The sequence below is a fragment of the Salvelinus alpinus genome, chromosome 35 (genome assembly GCF_045679555.1).
Source record: "Salvelinus alpinus chromosome 35, SLU_Salpinus.1, whole genome shotgun sequence".
NCBI lineage: Eukaryota > Metazoa > Chordata > Actinopteri > Salmoniformes > Salmonidae > Salvelinus > Salvelinus alpinus.
Window position 1 is genome coordinate 9,247,626 of NC_092120.1, and position 24,992 is coordinate 9,272,617.

General features: G+C 47.6%; 1 protein-coding gene across 1 annotated transcript; it reads left to right on the forward strand.

Annotated features, from left to right (window-relative positions):
* Positions 1-204: 204 nt before the first annotated feature.
* On the forward strand, positions 205-24,308 carry LOC139564086 (uncharacterized). Its single transcript, XM_071383293.1, has 10 exons — positions 205-491; positions 7,893-8,182; positions 8,263-16,840; positions 16,953-17,177; positions 21,893-21,981; positions 22,202-22,270; positions 22,391-22,537; positions 22,674-22,802; positions 23,769-23,891; positions 24,074-24,308. Exons 1-10 carry the CDS (start codon positions 407-409, stop codon positions 24,086-24,088), a joined length of 9,750 nt encoding a protein of 3,249 aa, XP_071239394.1. The 5' UTR covers positions 205-406; the 3' UTR covers positions 24,089-24,308.
* Positions 24,309-24,992: the final 684 nt, after the last annotated feature.

Here is a 24,992-nt window from a genome sequence, read left to right on the forward strand (position 1 = left end):
CACACACACACACACACACACACACACACACACACACACACACACACACACACACACACACACACACTGGCAGCATCGCGAGACCCACACACATTCTCACTCATAGCATCATCACGGCTCTGCTCTGCTGCACCACAGAGAGAGGCATGCACTCTCTCTCTCTCTCTCGCTCTCTAACACACACACATATAGACACACGTGTGCTGCAGGAGATCTGAGTGCTAGGTCGCTGAGCAGTCACCCTCTCTCTCTCTCTCTCTCTCTCTCTCTCTCTCTCTCTCTCTCTCTCTCTCTCTCTCTCTCTCTCTGCCACTCCCTATACTGCGCACTCTCTCTCTGTTCACCTTGGCTACTGGGTGGTGTGGAGTTATTGTTGCGTCAGAACCAGAGAGATCCAGAGACAGCCATGCCGGGGGAGAGCTCTCGCAGATCTGTCCCCAAAGAAAGACATCTGGAGCTTGGAGCAGAACAGACAGGCCTGCCTGAACCAGGTAGGACCACCTGGGAGGAGAGGGGGAGGGGGGGGGGGGGGGGTAGAGGGGGAAAAAGAGAGAGGGGAAGGAGGACATGGGAGAGTGTAGGTGTCAGAGGAGAGACAGGGAGGGTGAGGAGCATGTGAGACACTAGGGAGAGGAGATGTTAGAGTTACAGAGAGGCTGGTAGAGGAGGGATAATAGATACCTGCTATAATGCCATGTGGGAAGCAGACAGACCGACAGACCGACGGGTTAGAGAGTTAGAGCTGGGTCATGTCTGTCTGTCTGTCTGTCTATCTGTGATCCCCACTCCAGTCCTAGTTCCAGCTCCAGCACCCTAGCCTTCATCCCCAGACCCCCCATCCACAACACCTACCCTACTTAACCCCACAAACATCCCCTTACCCCTACCTGACCCCGAGCGCCAGCTCCATATTCCCCGTTCCCCTCACTAACCCCATACCCACATCCCCTTCCCCCACTCTCTCCCCAGCCCCATCTCACTGCCCAGTGGCGGTGTGTTTTCTCAGGGCAGAGTGGAGCAGCTCCTCCCTCCCTCTCTTGTACTTGACTTCCCTTCCCCCAGTCTCACCATGCAGGGACATGACACAGCACCGCACTCAGCAGCAGCATCCACACAGTAACAGCAGGGCCAGATACTGAAGGAACAGATTCAGACACGGACTAATGTAGGGTAAAGCAGAGCATTTGAAAACAAATTGTTCATGTTAGATAAGACACTGACTACTGGAACTGTGTGTGTACATGTCACTGTATGCTACTTACTGCTAACATAGCTATTGATGAGATGATGTAGTCAATATGGTTATTATGGTATTGTTGTTATGTTGCATCTGGTAGGTTTGTGTCTAGCAGACAATATATTCTATGTTAGATGCTGTACTTGACAGTAAAGTTAGAGTATAGGAGTTGCATCTCCCAGACTGTGTATTTACCTGTGTATTATGTTTGTGTGTTCATTGTGTTGAAGTGAAGGGGGATAAGTACACTGGGGGGATAAATGCATTTCTCAGACAGTAGAAGTACACTGTAAGGGTTAGGTTTTATCTGTGGTGTATTTGGCCACCAAATAAAACCACAAAAAATAAATATATCATGTTTATTTTGAGGGGGATTTTCATTGTTGGTCATTAAAGACTGTACCAAATACGGGGAAATCCACTCCAAGTGATTTTAATTTAAAAAATCTGTTCCCAGGTATTTCCACACATAAGAGACATGAAGTGATATAATGTATAATGTAGCAAGGTTTGAAATTATTGTTTTAATCAAACATATCTGTTTGGGCTTCTTGCAGTTAATTTGCAGTCTACAAATTATTAGTAATTATGTTCTGGCCCCCCAGCCATCCGCTCAAGAAAGATTCGGCCTGCGGCTGAATGTAGTTGATGATCCCTGGGTTAGGGTATTATCTCTCTGACAGTAGAGGCAGTTGGGGTAAAAGGTACAGTAGCATAGAGGTTAGAAGTGGTGGGCCAGCAGACGAAAGGTTTCTGGTTCAAGCCCCAGGCTGGGAGACTCAAAAATGGCAATGGAACTGGATCTCTAATCTTGAGCAAGGCCACCCACAATTTCTCTCCATTTAGGGTTCTGTATAGGTACAGTGGTGCTGTATAGGTTCCGACTGTACAGTAGAGGAACAAGTGGTATAGGTAGGGCCAGGAGTTTTGAAGCACTGTGATTTTACCTGCATTGTCCACTAGTGTTGCTGCAGGTAGGAAATCCTAGGAAATGTTCGGTAATTGACACATGCTGTCTCCTCCGATCAATCAATGTCTGATTGTGCGTAGCACTGCAAATCTTAATTGCACCAAACCTAATATTTGGCAGGGAATAGTATTTGTAGAAGAGTGATTCTACACCTCAATTTGCTGAAGATGATCCTTTCGAACGGAATCGAAAGTTGTATCTAAAAATAGGTCAATTTGGGCAGTTAAAGTATAGAGTCAATGAAACCAACCTTGGAAGTATATTGTAGCAAATTCGGGAGGGTTGCCCCGACCAGGACTTGCACCCAGGTCCAGTGATTGTCAAGCCAACACCTTAATTGTTATGCCAGGAGGAACCTCTTGGTGTTGGCATAACAATTAAGGTGTTGCCTTAACAGTCGCTGTATCTGGGTTCAAGTCCCGGGCCAGGGCTACCCCCCAAATTCGCTACATTGGTGTCAGAGGTGGGATGGAGCCCGTGAGGCCATCCAAGAGGTGTGTACATGTGAGGGAAGTGTGGGGAGTCTGGGGACACACTCTCCTGAAGGAAGGGGGTAGTGAAGCGACCTTAACCAAACACCTAGTGAGCCCATCAAGAGGATCAGACCTCTTGGCGTAATAGTAAAGTTGTTGGCTTGACAGTCGCTGGACACACGTACAACCAGACATTGATTGATAGATTGGAGACAACTCGTGTCAATTACAGAACATGTCCTACCTGCAGCAACACTAGTAGACAATGCTGTGAATGCACAATGCATCAAAAAGTGCCCCAAAACTCCTGGCACTAGGTATAGGTTCTATAGTGTATATGTATAGTAAAGGGATTTATGGTATAAGGTGCTGTACAGGTATAGTAAAGGGATTTATGGTATAAGGTGCTGTACAGGTACAGTAAAGAGATTAGGTGTACGTCTCAGACAGCACGTATCAGCTCTGCTGGTCTGGCACTAATGCTGTGATGTAATCCAGATGGCTATTTGGAGTACGACGTCTAATCTATGTATTATTGCACTGCCACTAGTTTTTTGTAAAATACCCATCCTACTAGTTTAGCTTTAATATAAATCATATCCTTACATTGTCTTGTCTGTTCCTGGAGTGTTCTGATGAAGGCCTTTCAATCCGAAACATCACTGTTTTGAAACGAGTGCATCCTGCACTGAGAACACTATATGGTTAGATGAGAAGAGAAGGCAGCAGAATAGGATGATGGTAGGAGAGAGAGAGAGAGTGGGAAAGAGGTAGGGAGAAAGGGGGAGAGGCAGAGAGCTGGAGAGAGGTATTGTGAGGCAGTCGGCTCCTGGGGCTTGTCTCAAGGCCTGGGACTGTCTTGGAGTGAAGGCTGAAATAGTAGCTCGCTCTGGGGCCTGACAGGCCGTGGGAGCAGCCTCTGTGACGCAGTTCCAGCCTGCTCCAGCCTGCTCACACGCGCACACACACACACACACACACACACACACACACACACACACACACACACACACACACACACACACACACACACACACACACACACACACACACACACACACACACACACACACACACACACACACACACACACACACACACACACACACACACACACACACACACACACACACACACACACACACACACACACACACACACACACACACACACACACACACACACAAACAAAGAAACCTTAGAGCGGCACACGTCTTATTGTGTCCTTGTATGCATCTCTGTGACAAATTTGTGTGTGTGTGTGTGCGTGCGTGCGTGCACACACTGTGACATCACTCAGCATAACAATCCAGTGATAAACATCCCCACCCTGGGCCTGTGCCTAGGAAAGGTTAGAAACAGTGCAGCTAAGTGCTGACGATATTAGCTATTAGCTAGACCACAAGGCACAGAGAGAGGAAGGAAGGGAAAGGGAAGGGGGAGACAAGATAGAAAATAAGAAATAGAGAGAGGGATAAAAAAAGAGGGAGGGAAAGAGGACAAAGAGAAATGCAGCAGAAGAGGATGGGCTATCAGAGATAAACAAAGAGGGAGGGAGAGAGAGAGTCCGCATACTCCATCAGTAAGTGATATTTGGGTTCCTGGTGGAGCAAGTGTGCGTGTGCGTGTGTGCGTGTGCGTGTGCACGTTTCTGAGGTCACTGTGCATGGCGATGGCCCAGTTAAGAGAAGAGAATAAAGTCCTGTTCTCTGGTCAGTGTTTGTGTCTGTGTGTGAATGCGTGCATATCCCTGTCTGTACCAAGGTTATTATAGTTTAGTGCTTTTCTATTAGGTTTTACTTCTATTGGTTTTTCGATTTGTATTTCCAATTCAGTTTAGTTTCAGCTCATTTTCAGATCTGATTTGCTAGTTTTTATTTAGCATTAGTTGTGTATTATTTAGTTTCCGTTTTTAGGGAGGTTTTAGGAAGGCTGGAGCCATTTAAAAAAATATATATATTTCACCTTTATTTAACCAGGTAGTCTAGTTAAGAACAAGTTCTCATTTACAACTGCGACCTGGCCAAGATAAAGCAAAGCAGTTTGTCACACCCTGACCTTAGAGAGCCTTTTATGTCTCTATTTGGTTTGGTCAGGGTGTGATTTGGGGTGGGCATTCTATGTTTTGTTTTCTATGATTTTGTGTTTCTATGTTTTGGCCTGGTATGGTTCTCAATCAGGGACAGCTGTCTATCGTTGTCTCTGATTGGGAACCATACTTAGGTAGCCCTTTTTCCCTCCTTTCGGGGGTGGGTAGTTAACTTTGTTTGTGGCACTAATGCCCTGTAAGCTTCACGGTTGTTTTTCGTTTGTTGTTTTGTTGGCGAACATTTTGAAATAAAAAGGAAAATGTACGCCCACCACGCTGCACCTTGGTCTTCTTCCAGCAACAGCCGTGACACAGTTCGACACAAACAACAACACAGAGTTAAACATGGAATAAACAAGCATACAGTCAATAACACAATAGAAAAAAAGAAAGTCTATATACAGTGTGTGCAAATGGCATAAGGAAGGCCATAGTAGCGAAGTAATTACAATTTAACAAACTAACACCGGGGTGATAGATGAGCAGATGGTGATGTGCAAGTAGACATACTGGTGTGCAAAAGAGCAGAAAAGTAAATAAAAACAATATGGGGATGAGGTAGGTAGATTGGGTGTGCTGTTTACAGATGGGCTATGTACAGCTGCAGCGATCGGTTAGCTGCTCAGATAGCTGATGTTTAAAGTTAGTGAGGGAAATATAAGTCTCCAATTTGAATTATTATATATATATTTTTTATGTTATATCGGAGATGTGCCCATTGTTCACATGCAAATCTGCTCTCTTATTGGCTAGAATGTTCCAGCCTGCTCCCACCTCCTCCTGCCTGCCTTCTGCCTTTTCTGACATTTATTCCCATTGTTAGAGCATTGAGTCCCGTCTCTTGTCAGTATATAGATAATCTTTGGTAAATGCATTAGTTGAAGGGTCAGGTCATAGGTAAGGTTAGGTTTAAATTATAAAGTCAATCTCAATGTGACTTGGATTTAAAAGGAATGGTGCCGAGACGGGTGCAAAAAATAAACTCTCTTGCCGATTTTTACACCTGTCCAATATTTTTTTAACTTTAGTACTACATGCCCTAAGTTTAGAAGATAAACTAAAACTGAAGAGAATTCACAATGGTTTTTATTTTATTTTAGTTAGTTTAGGAGTCAAAGATAGTTTTAGTTTTTAAAACATATTTGTTAATTATTTTATTTCAGTTACTAAATAGTTTTTTTCATGATTAGTTTTTGTTTTTGTTTTGTTTACTATAATAACCTTGGCCTGTGCACTCACAGTACATGACAGGACTCAGGGTATTTCATGGAAATCACATAAGGAGTCTAGTGTGTTGTTTTGATTTAAATCCTGCAGAACTGTAACATCAGTAAGGAGCAGCAGAGCTGATCATAATAGAATGGAAAATACCCCCTTTGTCGACCCCTCTCTCGCTTTCTCTTTCTCTCTGACTGATCCAGACTCCCTCCTCCACTCGCACTCTTGCCCTAGTTACTCTCCTCCATTCTGTCATTTTCTCTCAAAATGATCCTTCGTTCCTGTTGAAGGTTATGGAGACGATGGCGTAGTCACTGGAGTGGAGTGTGTGTGTGTCGAGGGAAAGGCGGTAATCTAATAATGGCTCCATTTAGCCTTAGGCTAATCTGAGTGTCTGATTAGAGAGAGAGAGAGAGAGAGAGAGGTAGCGCAAGAGAGAGAGAGAGCAAAAGAGAGAAAGATGAGGAGGAGAGAGAGCAAAAGTGCAACGAGAAAGACGAGAGCTAGCAACAATAGCCTCATTTCAATTAAGAGAAGGAGTAGCATAAGCTAGCTACCGTGTTGGCCATAATTTTACCACTAAGCACTGAGAGCAGTGTTAGCATGGTATTTTCAAGTTGTACATGAAGTAGCTAGTGAAGTTATCGAACTGTGCTAGCTGTAGTACTATCAAGCATCAAGCAACGGAAGAGGGCAACAGACACCCTGCATGTAGCGCCCCTTCAGGATCAGGGATGAATATCACACAAGACCAGCATGTTCTCGATGTTACCCATCAATCAATCTGAATTCTTCTTTATTCAATTCCTTTCATTCTCTCTTGTCTTTTCTCTCTCTTTCTCCAACACCCCATAATGTCAAAGTAGATTATGTTTTTATAAATGTTTACAAATTAATCAAAAATTAAAAGCTGAAATGTCTTGAGTCAATAAGTATTCAACCCCTTTGTTATCGCATGCCTAAACATGTTTAGGACAAAACATTTCAAATCAAATCAAATTTGCTTAACAAGTCACATAAGTTGCATGGACTCACTTTGTGATTTTTGAAAGACTACCTCATCTCTGTACCCCACACATACAATTATCTGTAAGGTCCCTCAGTCGAGCAGTGCATTTCAAACACAGATTCAACCTCAAAGACCAGGGAGGTTTTCCAATGCCTCACAAAGAATTGTTAGATGGGTACAGGAAAGATGAGAGGAGGGGTAGAGGAGAGGGGAAAACCCCCTACATGCACAAGCTTACACACACTCGTGCACAGTGCGGGCTCAACTGCCCTAGCAGCAGGTACTACAGCCAGATATGCAGACTTCAGCAAACTCAGGGGTGTGTTCCATTCCCTTGGGGGTCAGGGTCACTACTGTGGAAGGAAAAGTGCCTGAGTAAAGAACTACCCTGGGCAGTGAGCCATGTAAATGGAGGGAGCACACATTTAATTCATTCAGAACTCACTACCAGTAAATGGGCTCCATTCACCCAGCCGTAGTTGATGGTTGTAAGTGACGACAGTAGGGACCTTATATTTTGATATGTCGATGCCACTTGATGTGTACCCTGCTGTGAGCATGGTCTTTTCAGTCACCTGTATTCTCTGACATTTAGGTGAAATTCTCGACCCGCTAGGTATGGCTGTGTGTGTAACGGTAATGGGGGGAGAGCAAGCTTCAAAGAGAGAGCTGAAAGGACTGTTTCTATTCAACAAAGTCAAAGAGACTACAACATCCATTACAGATATTTTGTGTTTTAATTGTATCATTTTTAATACATTCAGGAGGTAAACTGAAATTCCAGTTGCCTTTTCTCCATTACAGTTACTGTTGCCACGTCATGAAGCAGCTAGTGATTCTGACCTCATGGATATAACATTACAGAAACAGTTTCTTCTTTTTCGCTCCTCTTTCAGACATGACCAGACATGCCTCCACTGGTTCCACCCCTAGTGACAGTGGCTCGACCCCTAGTGACAGCGGCTCTAGTCCCTCCCCCAGCACCCCTCAGAAGCTGCTCCCATCATGCACCTCTCCGTTTGGGCCACGGCTGGTTCGGGCCACACCTAGCTCCTCCGCGACCCCGCGACCCCAGCCTGAAGGTTCAGACCGTCGCCACAGTAACACGGTCCGACTTAGCGGTACGTTTGGAGGTCACGGACCCTGTGGACGCCGCAGCGGACCCGTGAAGATGGAGAGAATCAAGGTGTGTGTATGTGTGTGTATGTTTACCAATGGTCTACTCTTCTCTTTATGTTTTCCCAACGTTCTCATTATGTTCTCCAGGTTCTGATGGGCTCAGAGGTGGAGAGCGACTACAAGGAACCAGAGAACATGGACACACGGGTGGTGATGGGCCAGGAGGCCCTGCTCAAGACCAAGAAGACCCTGACAGGGAAGTGCCCATGCGGGCAGAGCAGCCAGGCGATACCCCTGCCTGGAGGCCCAGTCTTGGAGGTCCCTAAGCCTCCCTTAGAGCCCCAGGCCGAGGCTGGAGAAAAGGCCCAACTGGACACAGGGCAGGAGAGAGACAATTCACCTCTGACCCCAAAGATGGAGCAAGAGCAGGAGAGAATCCCTGTCCTGCCCATTAGCCCACTCCTCACCCCTCTCCTAACCCCCCTCATCCCTGCCTCCCCTCCCCCCTCAGAGCCAGTCACAGTGGATGTTAGTGTGACGGGAAGCTTAAGCCCTTTGGAGGCAGGGCTGTCTCCCTATGGTGAAATGCCTTTTGTATGTGCCATGTATGCCATGCCCTCCCTGTCCGAGCCAGCCTATCCCCCTGCTATCCTATCCTTCACTGAGCCGGCCTATGCCGTGAACCCTCTGAGAGTGGGTGTTCCCTCGTCCCTGGATCCTGACCTGTACTACACCGCCCCCTCCACCCCCATCAAGATGGCTGCTCGCCCCTTACACCTCAAACACCGCTCTTACCCCGGCTCCCCAGCCTCTCCCCTCTCACCAAACTCCCCCTCAGACAGTGAGGACCTGTGCTCCCCCCTCACTTCCCCCTCTGGCTCCTACGTCACGGCGGAGGGGGGCAGCTGGACCTCTTCCACCTCCCCCTGCACCTCCCCCAACCTTCTCCTGGCAGAGGAGGTGCAGGAGGCACCTGCATGCTTTGTCAGCTCGCTGTCTGAAATCGGAGACGAAGTGGGGGAGGATAGGGGAGCAGTAGGGGAGAGGGCAGAGGAGAAGGGAGGAGGAGCAGCAGAGTGGCGGTTCTGCCTCTATAAGGGTCTAGCAGAGACTGTGATCCTGGAGGAGGAGGAGGTGCTGAGAGGGGAGGTAAGGGAGAGGAGGAGTGAGGAAGCGACAGTCTCAAGGGGTAGCTGTCGCCCTCGCTGGGTGACAGAGGACACTTCCCCATTGAGGAGCAGCAGCGGCAGAAGCACCGACTCCCAGGAAGATGGAGGGGAGTCGGAGGGCTCGCTCTGCCCAGCAGAGGATGCTCTGGCTGGGGGACAGCAGTACTCAAGTCCCCTGCTGCAAAGAGGCCTGGAGCTGGAGCTGCAGGCCTGTGTGTCTGAGGAGCTTTACCCTCCCATTACCAACCCAGATGATGATGGAGCAGACTCCCCACGGCTGACCTCCATCTCCTTCCCCTTTGCCCCAGACATGGGGAACCTAAGCCCTCACACCTCCAGCGTCAACCCTGCCTCCTCCAACCTTACCATGGACACCTGCTCTCCAGATGTGTCAGACGGGGATAACTCCAGCCCTTACGGAGAGATGGGTACCTTCCTGCTGTTTCCAGGCTCCTACAGTGATGATGGAGAGATGGAGGAGGAGGAGGAAGAGGGGAGTATGATCCCAGCCTCTCTGCTTAACTTCCCCCTCCACACCAGTCTCCTCTTCCAGGCAGACTCCATGGAGATCACTCTCTTCCCCACAGAGGAGGGGAATGAGGGAGGAGAGGGAAACGACAGGAACGAAGGGAACGATGTGGATGCGTATGCGGCCGGAGAGGAGGAGGGGGACGTGGAGGATGATGATGAAGATGATGAGGAAGAAGTGGAAGCTAAGGTAGAGATAGAGGAGGCTAAAGTAGAAATAGTGAAAGAGGAAGAGGTGGATGAAGAAGAGGGTGAGGACGTTGAGGATGAGGAAGAGGAGGAGGAGGGTGAGGGTAAGGCTGTAAATGACCCAGCTGAAGAGGACAACTCGGCCTCCTTCCTTCATTCACTGTCAGAAACTTCCATCAACGAAGGGCTGGATGAGTCCTTCTGTTTCCATGACGACACGGACGACTCACTAGACTCCGCCTCTTATAATGGCGAAGAGGATGAGCGGCTGTACAGCACAGAGAGACATGCTGAACCTCCCACAGGACCACCCACAGGACCACCCACAGGATCACCCACAGAACCACACCAAGCCAAACCTCAGCCTGAAACCAGACCAAAGGCCCACAGCACTGAACTGTCCCAGTCCCAGAGCAGACCTAGCCTAATCAATCCCCCAGGTGACAAAGAGCCCCGGCCTGAGGATCCTCCAGGACCCAGACCACCACAACCTGCACTTGCACCTGCCCAACCTGCGGAATCAGCCCACCCCGAGTCCTCCAACAGCAGTAGTGGGAGTGAAATGGAGATCTCCTCAGAGTCCTCTGACCCTCCTGTCCCCGCTCCTTCTCAGGAGAGCCCTTATGTCTCTACCCTTACCCCTAAACTTTCTACAACCCCTTACCCTGCCTTCACTAGCCCAAAGACTACTCCTGCTACCGTGTCAACCCCTAAAACCAAGCCTGCATCTCTCTCTAACCCCAACACTAACCGTGCTCCTGCCCCTAATGCTAAATCTGCTACTGTCTGTACCACTAACACCAACCCTGCTACAGCCTCAACCCCACAAAATAACTCTGCTACTTCCTCCACTTCCAAAACTAACCCTGCTACTGTATGTACACCTGAAATGAACCCTGCTACGGTCTCTACCCCTAACACTAACAGTTCTCCTGCCCCTAACGCTAAATCTGCTACGGCCTGTACCACTAACACTAACCCTGCTACAGCCTCAACCCCCAAAACTACCCCAGGTACACGCTCTACCCCAAACCCTGCTACTACTCCTAACACTAACCCTGCTGCTACTCCAAACACTAACCCTGCTGCTACTCCTAACACTAACCCTGCTGCTACTCCAAACACTAACCCTGCTGCTACTCCTAACACTAACCCTGCTGTTACTCCTAACACTAAGCCTGCTGCTACTCCTAACACTAACCCTGCTGCTACTCCTAACGCTAACCCTGCTGCTACTCCTAACACTAACCCTGCTGCTACTCCAAACACTAACCCTGCTGCTACTCCTAACACTAACCCTGCTGTTACTCCTAACACTAAGCCTGCTGCTACTCCTAACACTAACCCTGCTGCTACTCCAAACACTAACCCTGCTGCTACAATCGCGGAGACAGCGTCCCACAGCAATCCTGTCACCCTGGCAACTAGGCCATCCCATAACATCCATGTGACCCTGGCAACAGGAGCAGGGCGAGTCAAAGCAGTTGCAGAGGAAGTACAGGCTGGTACGGTGAGAGAGGAGGACAAAAGGAGCAGTGCAAAGAGAGAGAAAGACAAACAGAGCGGTGGGGAGAGAGAGAAAGACAAACAGAGCGGTGGGGAGAGAGAGAAAGACAAACAGAGCGGTGGGGAGAGAGGGAAGGACAAACAGAGCGGTGGAGAGAGAGGGAAGGACAAACAGAGCAGTGGGGAGAGAGGGAAGGACAAACAGAGCAGTGGGGAGAGAGGGAAGGACAAACAGAGCGGTTGGGAGAGAGAGAAAGACAAACAGAGCGGTGGGGAGAGAGGGAAGGACAAACAGAGCGGTGGAGAGAGAGGGAAGGACAAACAGAGCAGTGGGGAGAGAGGGAAGGACAAACAGAGCAGTGGGGAGAGAGAGAAAGACAAACAGAGCGGTTGGGAGAGAGGAAAGGACAAACAGAGCGGTGGGGAGAGAGGGAAGGACAAACAGAGCAGTGGAGATAGAAGGAAGGACAAACAGAGCGGTTGGGAGAGAGGGAAGGACAAACAGATCGGTGCGGCGAGAGAGAATAATGAACAGAGCACAGAGACTTCAGACGAGGACCACACAGAGCAGACAGACAGAGACTCGTTCAAACTACTCATTAAGCCACGCCCCTCTAAGTCAGACACACCCCGGCCTAAACAGAAGACCTCTGAGCCCCGTAAGCCGCTCCCACGTGTGTTTGGGGTGGCAGCAGCTTCAGTCCGGTCCAAACCGCTTCTGGTGTCAGTACTGGAACTGGACAAGAAGAATGAGAACAGCAGCGCTGAAGGTGTGGACTCCCATCAGGTCCTTGAAGGGACCACTGCCACCAACGACCTGAACAAGGGGGTCCCTCTGCTCTCGTACCCAAAAGAGCCTAACCCCAGCAACATCCCTGTCTCCTCCTGCCCTGAGAGCTCACCTGACCTGGCTGACAACCTGTCCCTGACCCCTGACATCTGCCCATGTGACCCCGCCCAGGAGAACCTGAGGGAGAACACCCTGAGCACTGAGGACGGGGGCCCTGGGGCCCTGGGCTCCCCTCACACACCCCTGGCTGTCTCTCCCAAGAGGGAGAACTCAGAGACAGATGCAGGGGGGGGGAGGGGGGATGGGGGCTGGAGGGCTGATAGGAGGGGGTTAGGAGCAGGGGCCGGGGCCTGGGGCCGGGGCCTCTCTGGGGCAGGGGCCGGGGCCTCTCTGGGGCAGGGCTGTGGGTTGAAGGCACAGAGCCTATTACTGTATGAGGTGGAGGGACATACGATTGGACAGACAATTGGACAGAAGATTGGACAGACACTCTCCGGGCTGTCCAATGTCGGCACAGACGAGGATGAGGTGGGTGATATAATGGGGGACGAAGAAGACAACAACAGCCTGTGTGGTCGGCCAGACAAGATGGCAGATGTCGAGCTTGTGGGAGAGGGAGTGCCAGAGTCCAACCTGTCCAGCTGGAGGTCCATCGAGGAGATATCAGAGGCAGGGGGAGGAGAGGACGGGAGCTCCCAATTCCCAGAGGATGATGTCAGCAACCTGCAGAGTCACCCGGAAAACAAGGAGGAGCAGGAAAACAACAACATTGACTCAGTGTTCCTATCCTCTGGAATGCCAACCTGTGTGACTCTGAATGCCCTGTCAGAGGAGGTGAGACACCAGAGCCAGAGTGTGAGTCTGAGGGCGTCTCTCTCAAACATACCACTCACAGAGGTGAGATCACAGGCTGCTGCAGCCTCTGATAGGCCTACAACATCAACTGACAGCTCAACACACCAATCAGACATAAGACAGCCTTCCTTGTCCATGGAAAGCCCTGGGCGTGTCTCACCACCAGAAGGTAAACCACAGACTGTCCCAGACCAGAGCCCTGGTTCAGTAGAGGCAGCCATTTCCAGACCCAACAGTAACACAGATATTAACCCAGCAGTCAAACAGGCAGACCCTGCTCTGTCTCTGCTGGGTGGGGCATTTGGATCCTTCAGCCATAAAATCAGACCAAGCAACTCCAAGTCAGGCAGACTGTCCCAAGAAACTTCCCGATCACTGAGGAAAGACACAGTAGAGAATACCCAAGTCTCCCAAGAAATTTCCCCATCAGTGGGCAAAGACACAGTAGAGAAGGTCCAAGTTTCCAAAGAATTTCCCCCATCAGTGAGCAAAGACACAGTAGAGAAGGTCCAAGTCTCCCAAGAATCTTCCTTATCAGTGGGCAATGACACAGTAGAGAAAGTCCAAGTTTCCCAAAATGTTTTCCTATCAGTGGGCAAAGACACAGTAGAGAAGGTCCAAGTTTTTCACGAAACTTCCCCATCAATGAGCAAAGACACAGAAGAGAAGTTCCAAGTTCCCCAAGAAATTTACCCATCAACGAGCAAAGACATAGTAGAGAATGTCCAAGTCTCCCAAGAAATTTCCCCATCAGTGGGTAAAGTCACAGTAGAGAAGGTCCAAGTCTACCAAGAAATGTCCCCATCAGTGGGTAAAGTCACAGTAGAGAAGGTCCAAGTTTTCCAAGAAATTTTCCTATCAGTAGGCAAAGACACAGTAGAGAAGGTCCAAGTTTTCAAAGAATTTCCCCCATCAGTGAGCAAAGACACAGTAGAGAAGGTCCAAGTCTCCCAAGAAACGTCCCCATCAGTGGGCAAAGACACAGTAGAGAAGGTCCAAGTCTCCCAAGAATCTTCCTTATCAGTGGGCAAAGACACAGTAAAGAAGATCCAAGTTTCCCAAAATGTTTTCCTATCAGTGGGCAAAGACACAGTAGAGAAGGTCCAAGTTTTTCACGAAACTTCCCCATCAATGAGCAAAGACACAGAAGAGAAGTTCCAAGTTTCCCAAGAAATGTCCCCATCAATGAGCAAAGACATAGTAGAGAATGTCCAAGTCTTCCAAGAAACGTCCCTATCAGTGGGCAAAGACACGGTAGAGAAGGTCCAAGTTTCACAAGAAACTTCCCCACCCGTGGGCAAAGACACAGTAGAGAAGGTCGAAGTATTCCAAGAATCGTCCCTATCAGTGGGCAAAGACCCAGTAGAGAAAATCCAAGTTTCCCAAGAAACTTCCCCATCAGTGGGCAAAGACACAGTAGAGAAGGTTAAATTATTCCAAGAAACTTCCCCATCAGTGAGCAAAGACACAGTAGAGAAGGTCCAAGTCTCCCAAGAAACGTCCCCATCAGTGGGCAAAGACACAGTAGAGAAGGTCCAAGTTTCTCAAGAAACTTCGCCATCAGTGAGCAAAGAAACAGTCGAGAAGGTCCAAGTTTTTCAAGAAACTTCCCTATCAATGAGCAAAGACACAGTAGAGAAGGTCCAAGTTTCCCAAGAAACTTCCCCATCAATGAGCAAAGACACAGTAGAGAAGGTCCAAGTTTCCCAAGAGACTTCCCCATCAGTGAGCAAAGACACAGTAGAGAAGGTCCAAGTATTCCAAGAAACTTCCCCATCAGTGAGCAAAGACACAGTAGAGAAGGTCCAAGTCTCCAAAGAATCTTCCCTGTCAGTGGGCAAAGACACAGTAGAGAAAGTCCAAGTTTCCCAAGAAACTTCCCCATCAGTGGGCAAATACACAGTAGAGAAGGTTCAAGTTTCCCAGGAAATTTCCCCATCATTGGGCAAAGACACAGTAGAGAAGGTCCAAGTTTCTCAAGAAACTTCGCCATCAGTGAGCAAAGACACAGTAGAGAAGGTCCAAGTATTCCAAGAAACTTCCCCATCAGTGAGCAAAGACACAGTAGAGAAGGTCCAAGTCTCCAAAGAATCTTCCCTGTCAGTGGGCAAAGACACAGTAGAGAAAGTCCAAGTTTCCCAAGAAACTTCCCCATCAGTGGGCAAATACACAGTAGAGAAGGTTCAAGTTTCCCAGGAAATTTCCCCATCATTGGGCAAAGACACAGTAGAGAAGGTCCAAGTGTCCCAAGAAACTTCCCCATCAGTGGGCAAAGACACCGTAGATGAGTTCCAAGTTTCCCAAGAAATTTCCCCATCAGTGAGCAACGACACAGTAGAGAAGGTACAAGTTTCCCAAGAAACTTCCCCATCAGTGAGCAAAGACACAGTAGAGAAGGTGCAAGTTTTCCAAGAATCTTCCCTATCAGTGAGCAAAGACACGGTAGAAAGTGTGAAAAAACTCTGTTCCCAGCCTCAGCCAGAGGAGACAGAGCCACAGACGGTGAGCCAAAAAGAGGGTGGTGGCTGTCAGAAGACTGACAGGCACATTGACCAACCAAAGACGAGTGGGGCCTTAGAAGGACAGGAGAGCAGTGTTTGTATCTCAGGGGAAAGAGATGTGGAGGAGAGAGCAGAGGAAAGATTCTCTCCAACAGAGAGTGTTCCAGAACCTGCACAGCGTCAGACACCCGAGGGAGAGCTGAGCACAGAGAAAGCCATCACTCCTCCTCAGCCAGGGAGGAGAGGGAAGCAGAGCAGAGACAGACCCAGTCAGCTGCGCAGACAATCTCCGTCAGGCTCTGGGTCTACTGATCACCCACAGGAACCAGCTCTCACTGCCAAGACCCTAGAAGACATCTCCCCACCAGGGAAGCAAAAGAATAAGAACATGAGGGGACAAAAATCTTCTGCAGATACCAGACAGAGGACACCTGTGAAGGGCAAACCTGAGGCAGAGTCCGAGAGGAGAGGGGAAAACAGAAACGTCTCCAGATCCCCGACTCCCCCTAGTCCTACCAACCTCTGCCCTATCGCTCCCGCTCTCCTAGTCAACCAGGAAGTGAACATGGAAGTGCACCAGGAAATGCTTGACAACAGGCCGCTGCCTGGCTGCCAGACAGAAAGCAGGAAGGACATCAACGATAACAATGTGGGGAGTGGCCAAGCCTCCTCTACAGAACAGAATATATCTTCTTCTCCTCCACCTCTTCCCTCCTCCTCTCCTCCCCCTCTCTCCCCCTCTCCTCTCTCCTCCTCTCCTCCCCCCAGTACCTTCACGGTGCCGCCAGATGAGGACCTCCCCACCCCCATACAGGAGTCCCAGCCTCTCCTCACCACAGTCCAGCCTGTCACCCCACTCCTAGACACCCAGGCTCAATCAACTAATCTTCAGGCAGCCTCCGCAACCCTTTCTACTACCCCTACCGCCCTTCCTAAGTATCCCCCTATACCCACTGAAAGTGTCCGTATGTCCCCTACCCCCTACTCATTCTCATCTCCACCCACATCAGCCCTGCCCTCGACCCCCAGTCTTACCCAGCCCACCCAGGAGTCTCTGCCACGGCTGGAGGCTCCAACCACAGTGCCTGTCCTAGACATCCGCTGCCAGGCCCAGCCCCAGCCAAACCTCCTCACTGTGCCCAACAGACAGATCAAGCCAGTTCAGTCACAAAGCCCACAGGACAGAGGTGAGTTACACTCAGGAAAGATATGGGTGTGGGGTGATTTGATTTTCTCTTTTTAGTAATCAAGAATCAGTGAATCATGAATCAGTCCAACCTGTGTGAACTTTTGTTGCAGATGGGATGGACACAGACAGTGATGACGATGACACTGTTGTTCCTCTACGACGTCACATGACTCAGCCCAGCGGGATTGTGGGAAACGCTTCTCATAAAGAGTCTGGCTCCTCCAATCAGCAAGAGATACTGCTTCACTGCTCCCGCCAACCAACTGAGAGACAGATAGACTGTCCAATCAGCCACAAGGATTCACAGGAGCTGGAACTGTCCTTCAAATACAACTGTACGTACTCTGCAAACCCATATCTCTCTCTCTCTGTCTGTTTCTCTCTGGTTCCTTGAGAAAGCGATTCTGAGAAGTGACTCCACCTATGACCTTCCTCACACACACAGATGGCTCTGAATATGTCTAGTGGTCCTGCTATGGTCCTGATGAAGGACATACTTCAGATTCTAGGATGGCTTCTCAATAATACCCCGTCGACCACAGAACACTGCTGCAGCTACTGAATAATGGAGGAGAAATACTCAGAGAGAGGATCATTTTATCCAGGAGGAATATTGTTATTGCACATCTTTCAATAGAGGTTATTTTAGGGCAACCGTCAGTCAACCTGAAACCACTGGGTCAATCTAGCTAGAACTGACCTCCCGGTAGATGATACGTACATAGAATCATGGATGGGGATTTATGTGTACTGTATGAGTGGTAGCACTGCAGCATAATGAACAATGCTACATGCATTGAAACACAGTAGTACAGAATGTAATTGTGCGTCATAACATGCATGTTCCATAGCATAGAGATGAAATGCCATTACTATTTAATGAGGTGATCTATTTCTCCTCCAAGATCGGTGATTAGGTTTAGAGGTTGACCGATTATGATTTTTCAATGCCGATACCGATACCGAATATTGGAGGGCCAAAAAAGCCGATACCGATTAATCGGACGATTTTTATTTATTTATTTGTAATAATGACAATTACAACAATACTGAATGAACACTTATTTTAACTTAATATAATACATCAATAAAATCAATTTGTGTAACGGCTGTCTTCGGGTGAAAGAGAGGAGGACCAAAATGCAGCGTGATGACAATCCATATTTAATGGGAAATACTTAAACAACGAACAAAAACAACAAACTGACAGAAGGAACCGAAAACGCTACAGTCCTGAACATGGGAACACAGAACAGATGAACACACGAACAGGAACAATCACCCACAAACAAACAGTGAAAACAGGCTACCTTAATATGGTTCCCAATCAGAGACAATGAAAAACACCTGCCTCTGATTGAGAACCATATTAGGTCAAACAACAAACCCAACATAGAAACACAAAACATAGAATGCCCACCCAGCTCACGTCCTGACCAACTAAACAAAGACTAAACAAAGGAAATAAGGTCAGGAACAAGACAATTTGGCCTCAAATAAATAATGAAACATGTTCAATTTGGTTAAAATAACGCAAAAACAAAGTGTTGGAGAAGAAAGTAAAAGTGCAATATGTACCATGTAAGAAAGCTAACGTTTAAGTTCCTTGCTCAGAACATGAGAACATATGAAAGTTGGTGGTTCCTTTTAACATGAGTCTTCAATATTCCCAGGTAAGAAGTTTTAGATTGTAGTTATTATAGGAATTATAGGACTATTTCTCTCGATAAGATTTGTATTTCATATACCTTTGACTATTGGATGTTCTTATAGGCACTTTAGTATTGCCAGTGTAACAGTATAGCTTCCATCCCTCTCCTCGCCGCTACCTGGGCTCGTACCAGGAACACATCGACAACAGCCACCCTCGAAGCAGCGTTACCCATGCAGAGCAAGGGGAACAACTACTCCAAGTCTCAGAGCGAGTGACGTTTGAAACGCTATTAGCGCGCACCCCGCTAACTAGTTGGCCATTTCACATCGGTTACACCAGCCTAATCTCGGGAGTTGATAGGATTGAATTCATAAACAGCAGAGCTGCTGGCAAAACGCACAAAAGTGCTGTTTGAATGAATGCTTACGAGCCTGCTGGTGCCCACCATCGCTCAGTCAGACTGCTCTATCAAATCATAGACTTAATTATAACACAATAACACACAGAAATACGAGCCTTAGGTCATTTACATTTACATTACATTTAAGTCATTTAGCAGACGCTCTTATCCAGAGCGACTTACAAATTGGTGCATTCACCTTATGATATCCAGTGGAACAACCACTTTACAATAGTGCATCTAACTCTTTTAAGGGGGGGGGGTTAGAAGGATTACTTTATCCTATCCTAGGTATTCCTTAAAGAGGTGGGGTTTCAGGTGTCTCCGGAAGGTGGTGATTGACTCCGCTGACCTGGCGTCGTGAGGGAGTTTGTTCCACCATTGGGGTGCCAGAGCAGCGAACAGTTTTGACTGGGCTGAGCGGGAACTGTACTTCCTCAGAGGTAGGGAGGCGAGCAGGCCAGAGGTGGATGAACGCAGTGCCCTTGTTTGGGTGTAGGGCCTGATCAGAGCCTGAAGGTACGGAGGTGCCGTTCCCCTCACAGCTCCGTAGGCAAGCACCATGGTCTTGTAGCGGATGCGAGCTTCAACTGGAAGCCAGTGGAGAGAGCGGAGGAGCGGGGTGACGTGAGAGAACTTGGGAAAGTTGAACACCAGACGGGCTGCGGCGTTCTGGATGAGTTGTAGGGGTTTAATGGCACAGGCAGGGAGCCCAGCCAACAGCGAGTTGCAGTAATCCAGACGGGAGATGACAAGTGCCTGGATTAGGACCTGCGCCGCTTCCTGCGTGAGGCAGGGTCGTACTCTGCGAATGTTGTAGAGCATGAACCTACAGGAACGGGTCACCGCCTTGATGTTAGTTGAGAACGACAGGGTGTTGTCCAGGATCACGCCAAGGTTCTTAGCACTCTGGGAGGAGGACACAATGGAGTTGTCAACCGTGATGGCGAGATCATGGAACGGGCAGTCCTTCCCCGGGAGGAAGAGCAGCTCCGTCTTGCCGAGGTTAAGCTTGAGGTGGTGATCCGTCATCCACACTGATATGTCTGCCAGACATGCAGAGATGCGATTCACCACCTGGTTATCAGAGGGGGGAAAGGAGAAGATTAATTGTGTGTCGTCTGCATAGCAATGATAGGAGAGACCATGTGAGGATATGACAGAGCCAAGTGACTTGGTGTATAGCGAGAATAGGAGAGGGCCTAGAACAGAGCCCTGGGGGACACCAGTGGTGAGAGCACGTGGTGCGGAGACAGATTCTCGCCACGCCACCTGGTAGGAGCGACCTGTCAGGTAGGACGCAATCCAAGCGTGGGCCGCGCCGGAGATGCCCAGCTCGGAGAGGGTGGAGAGGAGGATCTGATGGTTCACAGTATCAAAGGCAGCCGATAGGTCTAGAAGGATGAGAGCAGAGGAGAGAGAGTTAGCTTTAGCAGTGCGGAGCGCCTCCGTGACACAGAGAAGAGCAGTCTCAGTTGAATGACTAGTCTTGAAACCTGACTGATTTGGATCAAGAAGGTCATTCTGAGAGAGATAGCAGGAGAGCTGGCCAAGGACGGCACGTTCAAGAGTTTTGGAGAGAAAAGAAAGAAGGGATACTGGTCTGTAGTTGTTGACATCGGAGGGATCGAGTGTAGGTTTTTTCAGAAGGGGTGCAACTCTCGCTCTCTTGAAGACGGAAGGGACGTAGCCAGCGGTCAAGGATGAGTTGATGAGCGAGGTGAGGTAAGGGAGAAGGTCTCCGGAAATGGTCTGGAGAAGAGAGGAGGGGATAGGGTCAAGCGGGCAGGTTGTTGGGCGGCCGGCCGTCACAAGACGCGAGATTTCATCTGGAGAGAGAGGGGAGAAAGAGGTCAAAGCACAGGGTAGGGCAGTGTGAGCAGAACCAGCGGTGTCGTTTGACTTAGCAAACGAGGATCGGATGTCGTCGACCTGACGGTCATTAATATGGTCGAATCCGGAAACTATCATCTCGAAAACAAAACATTTATTCTTTCAGTGAAATACGGAACCGTTCCGTATTTTATCTAACGGGTGGCATCCATCAGTCTAAATATTCTTGCTACATTGCACAACCTTCAATGTTATGTCATAATTACGTAAAATTCTGGCAAATTAGTTCGCAATGAGCCAGGCGGCCCAAACTGTTGCATATACCCTAACTCTGCGTGCAATGAACGAAGAGAAGTGACACAATTTCACCTGGTTAATATTGCCTGCTAACCTGGATTTCTTTTAGCTAAATATGCAGGTTTAAAAATATATACTTCTGTGTATGGATTTTAAGAAAGGCATTGATGTTTATGGTTAGGTACACGTTGGAGCAACGACAGTCCTTTTTCGCGAATGCGCACTGCATCGATTATATGCAACGCAGGACACGCTAGATAAACTAGTAATATCATCAACCATGTGTAGTTATAACTAGTGATTATGATTGATTGATTGATTGTTTTTTATAAGATAAGTTTAATGCTAGCTAGCAACTTACCTTGGCTTCTTACTGCATTCGCGTAACAGGCGGGCTCCTCGTGAGGCAGGTGGTTAGAGCGTTGGACTAGTTAACCGTAAGGTTGCAAGATTGAATCCCTGAGCTGACAAGATCTGTCGTTCTGCCCCTGAACAAGGCAGTTAACCCACCGTTCCTAGGCCGTCATTGAAAATAAGAATGTGTTCTTAACTGACTTGCCTAGTTAAATAAAGGTGTAAAAAAAAGTGTTTCTTTTTTATTATTTTTAAATCGGCAAAATCGCCGTCCAAAATTAGCGATTTCCGATTGTTATGAAAACTTGAAATCGGCCCTAATTAATCGGCCATTACGATTAATCGGTCGACCTCTAATTAGGTTAGCCATAGAGCTTTATGATGGACTGTCCCATTACCAGAGTGCTAACGAGCTACACCATATCCTCATCATCTATATCTCAGTCATTAGTTACCATAGCAATGAGGATGTGATGCAGTCCTCTGAGAGTAACAGTGTGTGTGTTCCACAGTGGGCTCCTGCAATGAGTCGGAGAGTGAGGGATCAGTGCCAGAGTTGGAAGAACCAGAGGTGGTGCCACTGAGATCCTCAGAACCCCAGGTGAATCTACCGTGTGTGTGCAGAGAACACTCGAGAAGTCCCCTCACCTCCAAGGGTGGAAACCTTGCTTTCACTGTGTGTTATGTAATAACATATTGATGTCATTACCTTTAGGTAGAGGCGTAAGAAGGATGCGTGTTGTGGGGCCTGTATTTTCTGAATGGGTGTTTTCGGGTTTGATGTGTTGAATTGATTTGGTTGTCCTCCTTCTCTCTCTCAGCCCATCTCTCCTGCTGATGAGGGGATTAACAGACCTAAGCAGAGCCGCAGTGAGAAGAAGGCCCGCAAGGCGAGATGTGAACACAGCTGCTCCATTGGGCAGACTCAGCTAATCAAACACAGAGCAAATGTGTGTGTATTCTGTGTGTTTGGCCACGTCATGGTGTAACAAGTGTGTGTGTGTGTTTAGGCCATGGGTAAGCTGGGCTTGCGGCCGGTCCACGGTGTGACCAGGATCACTATAAGGAAGTCGAAGAGCATCTTGTTTGTCATCAGCAGACCTGACGTCTTCAAGAGCCCCGCGTCGGACATCTACATCGTGTTTGGAGAGGCCAAGGTGACATCCTAACCTTCTCTCACTCTCTCTCTCGCCCTCTCTAACCCCTATCTCTTTATCACCCTCTCTCTCTTTTCTCTCATCTACATTGTGTTCAGAGGCCAAGGTGACCTCTCTCTTCCTATTTCCTTCCTAGATAGAGGACCTGTCTCAACAGGTGCACAAGGCAGCGGCAGAGAAGTTTAAGGTCCCGGTGGAGGCCTCCCCACTAGTGCCCCCTGCACCACCCAGCCTCACCATCAAGGAGGAGAGCGAGGAGGAGGAGGTATGGAAATGCATGCTCACTCATTATGTCAAGGAAAAACACCAATCTTTACCCTATTCTTACTCTTTCATGTACGGTAGTTCTTTTAGATCTTAATATGAAACAATTCTATCTAGTGTTGTTACATTTCAGTCCTCTCTACTGCAGTGGTGGAAAAAGTACCCAACTGTCATACTTGAGTAAAAATAAAGATACCTTAATAGAAAATGACTCAAGTAAAAGTGAGTCACACAGGAAAATCCTGTATTTGGTTTTTAAATATACTAAAGTAAATGTAATTGCTCAAATATACTTAAGTATAAATCCTTTCAAATTAGTTATATTAAGCATACCACACGGCATGCTTGCCAGGGGCACCCTCCAACACTCAGACATAATTTACAAACAAAGCACGTGTTTAGTGAGTGCCCCAGATCAGAGGCAGTAGTGATGACCGTGATGTTTTCTTGATAAGTATGTGAATTAGACAATTTTCCTGTCCTGCTAAGCATTCAAAATGTAACGAGTACTTTTGGGTCTCAAGGAAAATGTATGGAGTAAAAAGTACATCATTTTCTTTAGGAATGTAGTGAAGTAAAAGTTGTCAAAAATATAAATAGTTCAAGTCACGTACAGATACCCCAAAAAACAACTTAAGTAGTATTTTTAAGTATTGTTACTTAGGTACTTTACTGTAGTTAGCCTGATGGCATTTTTTTTATTTGACCTTTATTTTACTAGGCAAGTCAGTTAAGAACACATTATTTTCAATGACGGCCTAAAAACAGCAGGTTAACTGCCTTGTTCAGGGGCAGAACGACAGACTTGTCAGCTCGGGGATTCGATCTTGCAACCTTCCGGTTACTAGTCCAAAGCTCTAACCACTAGGCTACTTGCCGCCCCAATGCTACAGTTATGAACTGTAGCCTTTTTTTTCATGTTCAGAAGTGTTCCATAGTGCAACTGACTTTGACCTCTGTCTGTCAGGTGGACGAGGGAGGTTTGGAGCAGAGGGATATAGAGCTGGTGATGGCCCAGGCTAACGTGTCCCGTTCTAAAGCTGTCCGCGCCCTCAGACACAACACCAATGACATCGTTAACGCTATCATGGTAAGGGATTTATGAACGAAGGAATCTGTTGTAACACACTGTCCACGTTGGGCCTACATTTGCTGTTATGACCTACTGATTGCAACAGTCCTTTTTCAACAGGTCTTGAAAAAAAGCTTAACAATATATGTTCTTCACACATCCAACCCCAAGTAATTCTCTCCCTTTCTTCTCTCCCACAGGAGCTGACCATGTGAAAGGATGGACCCCCCCCAAAGCATAAACGCCACAGTCACATCTGTATCGCTGCTATGTTGCATTCTCCTTACCTGCTAATAAACAGTGTGTTATAACCACACTAGTGGGCGATACTGTTAACCTCCCTTATACTGCACATGTCATGTCCTGCATGTATAGTGAAAATGGGGCATTTTACAGACAGTCGCTTTTATTTCATTAAACAGAATACAAAACATAGTCAAACAAGTGTTCAGTTCAGAAAACAGGTCCGTTTAAATCATGCTCACAATGAGTAAAACACATACATACAGTATCATTGAAAAGTTTGGACACACCTACTCATTCCAGTGTTTTTCTTTATTTTTACTATTTTCTACATTGTAGAATAATAGTGAAGACATCAAAACTATGAAATAACATATGGAATCATGTAGTAACCAAAATAGTGTTATACAAATCAAAATATATTTTACATTTGAGATTCTCTTTGCCTTGATGACAGCTTTGCACACTCTTGGCATTCTCTCAAACAGCTTCATGAGGTAGTCACCTGGAATGCATTTCAATTAACAGGTGTGCCTTGTTAAAAGTTCATTTGTGGAATTTCTTTCCTTCTTAATGCATTTGAGCCAATCAGTTGTATTATGACAAGGTAGGGGTGGTATACAGAAGATAGCCCTATTTGGTAAAAGACCAAGTCCATATTATGGCAAGAACAGCTCAAATAAGCGAAGAGAAAAAGTCCATCATTACTTTAAGACATGAAGGTCAGTCAATCAGAAATATTTCAAGAACTTTGCTTTGAAAGTTTCTTCAAGTGCAGTCGCAAAATCCATCAAGGGCTATGATGAAACTGGCTCTCATGAGAACTGCCACAGGAAAGGAAGACCCAGAGTTACCTCTGCTGCAGCCCAAATAAAT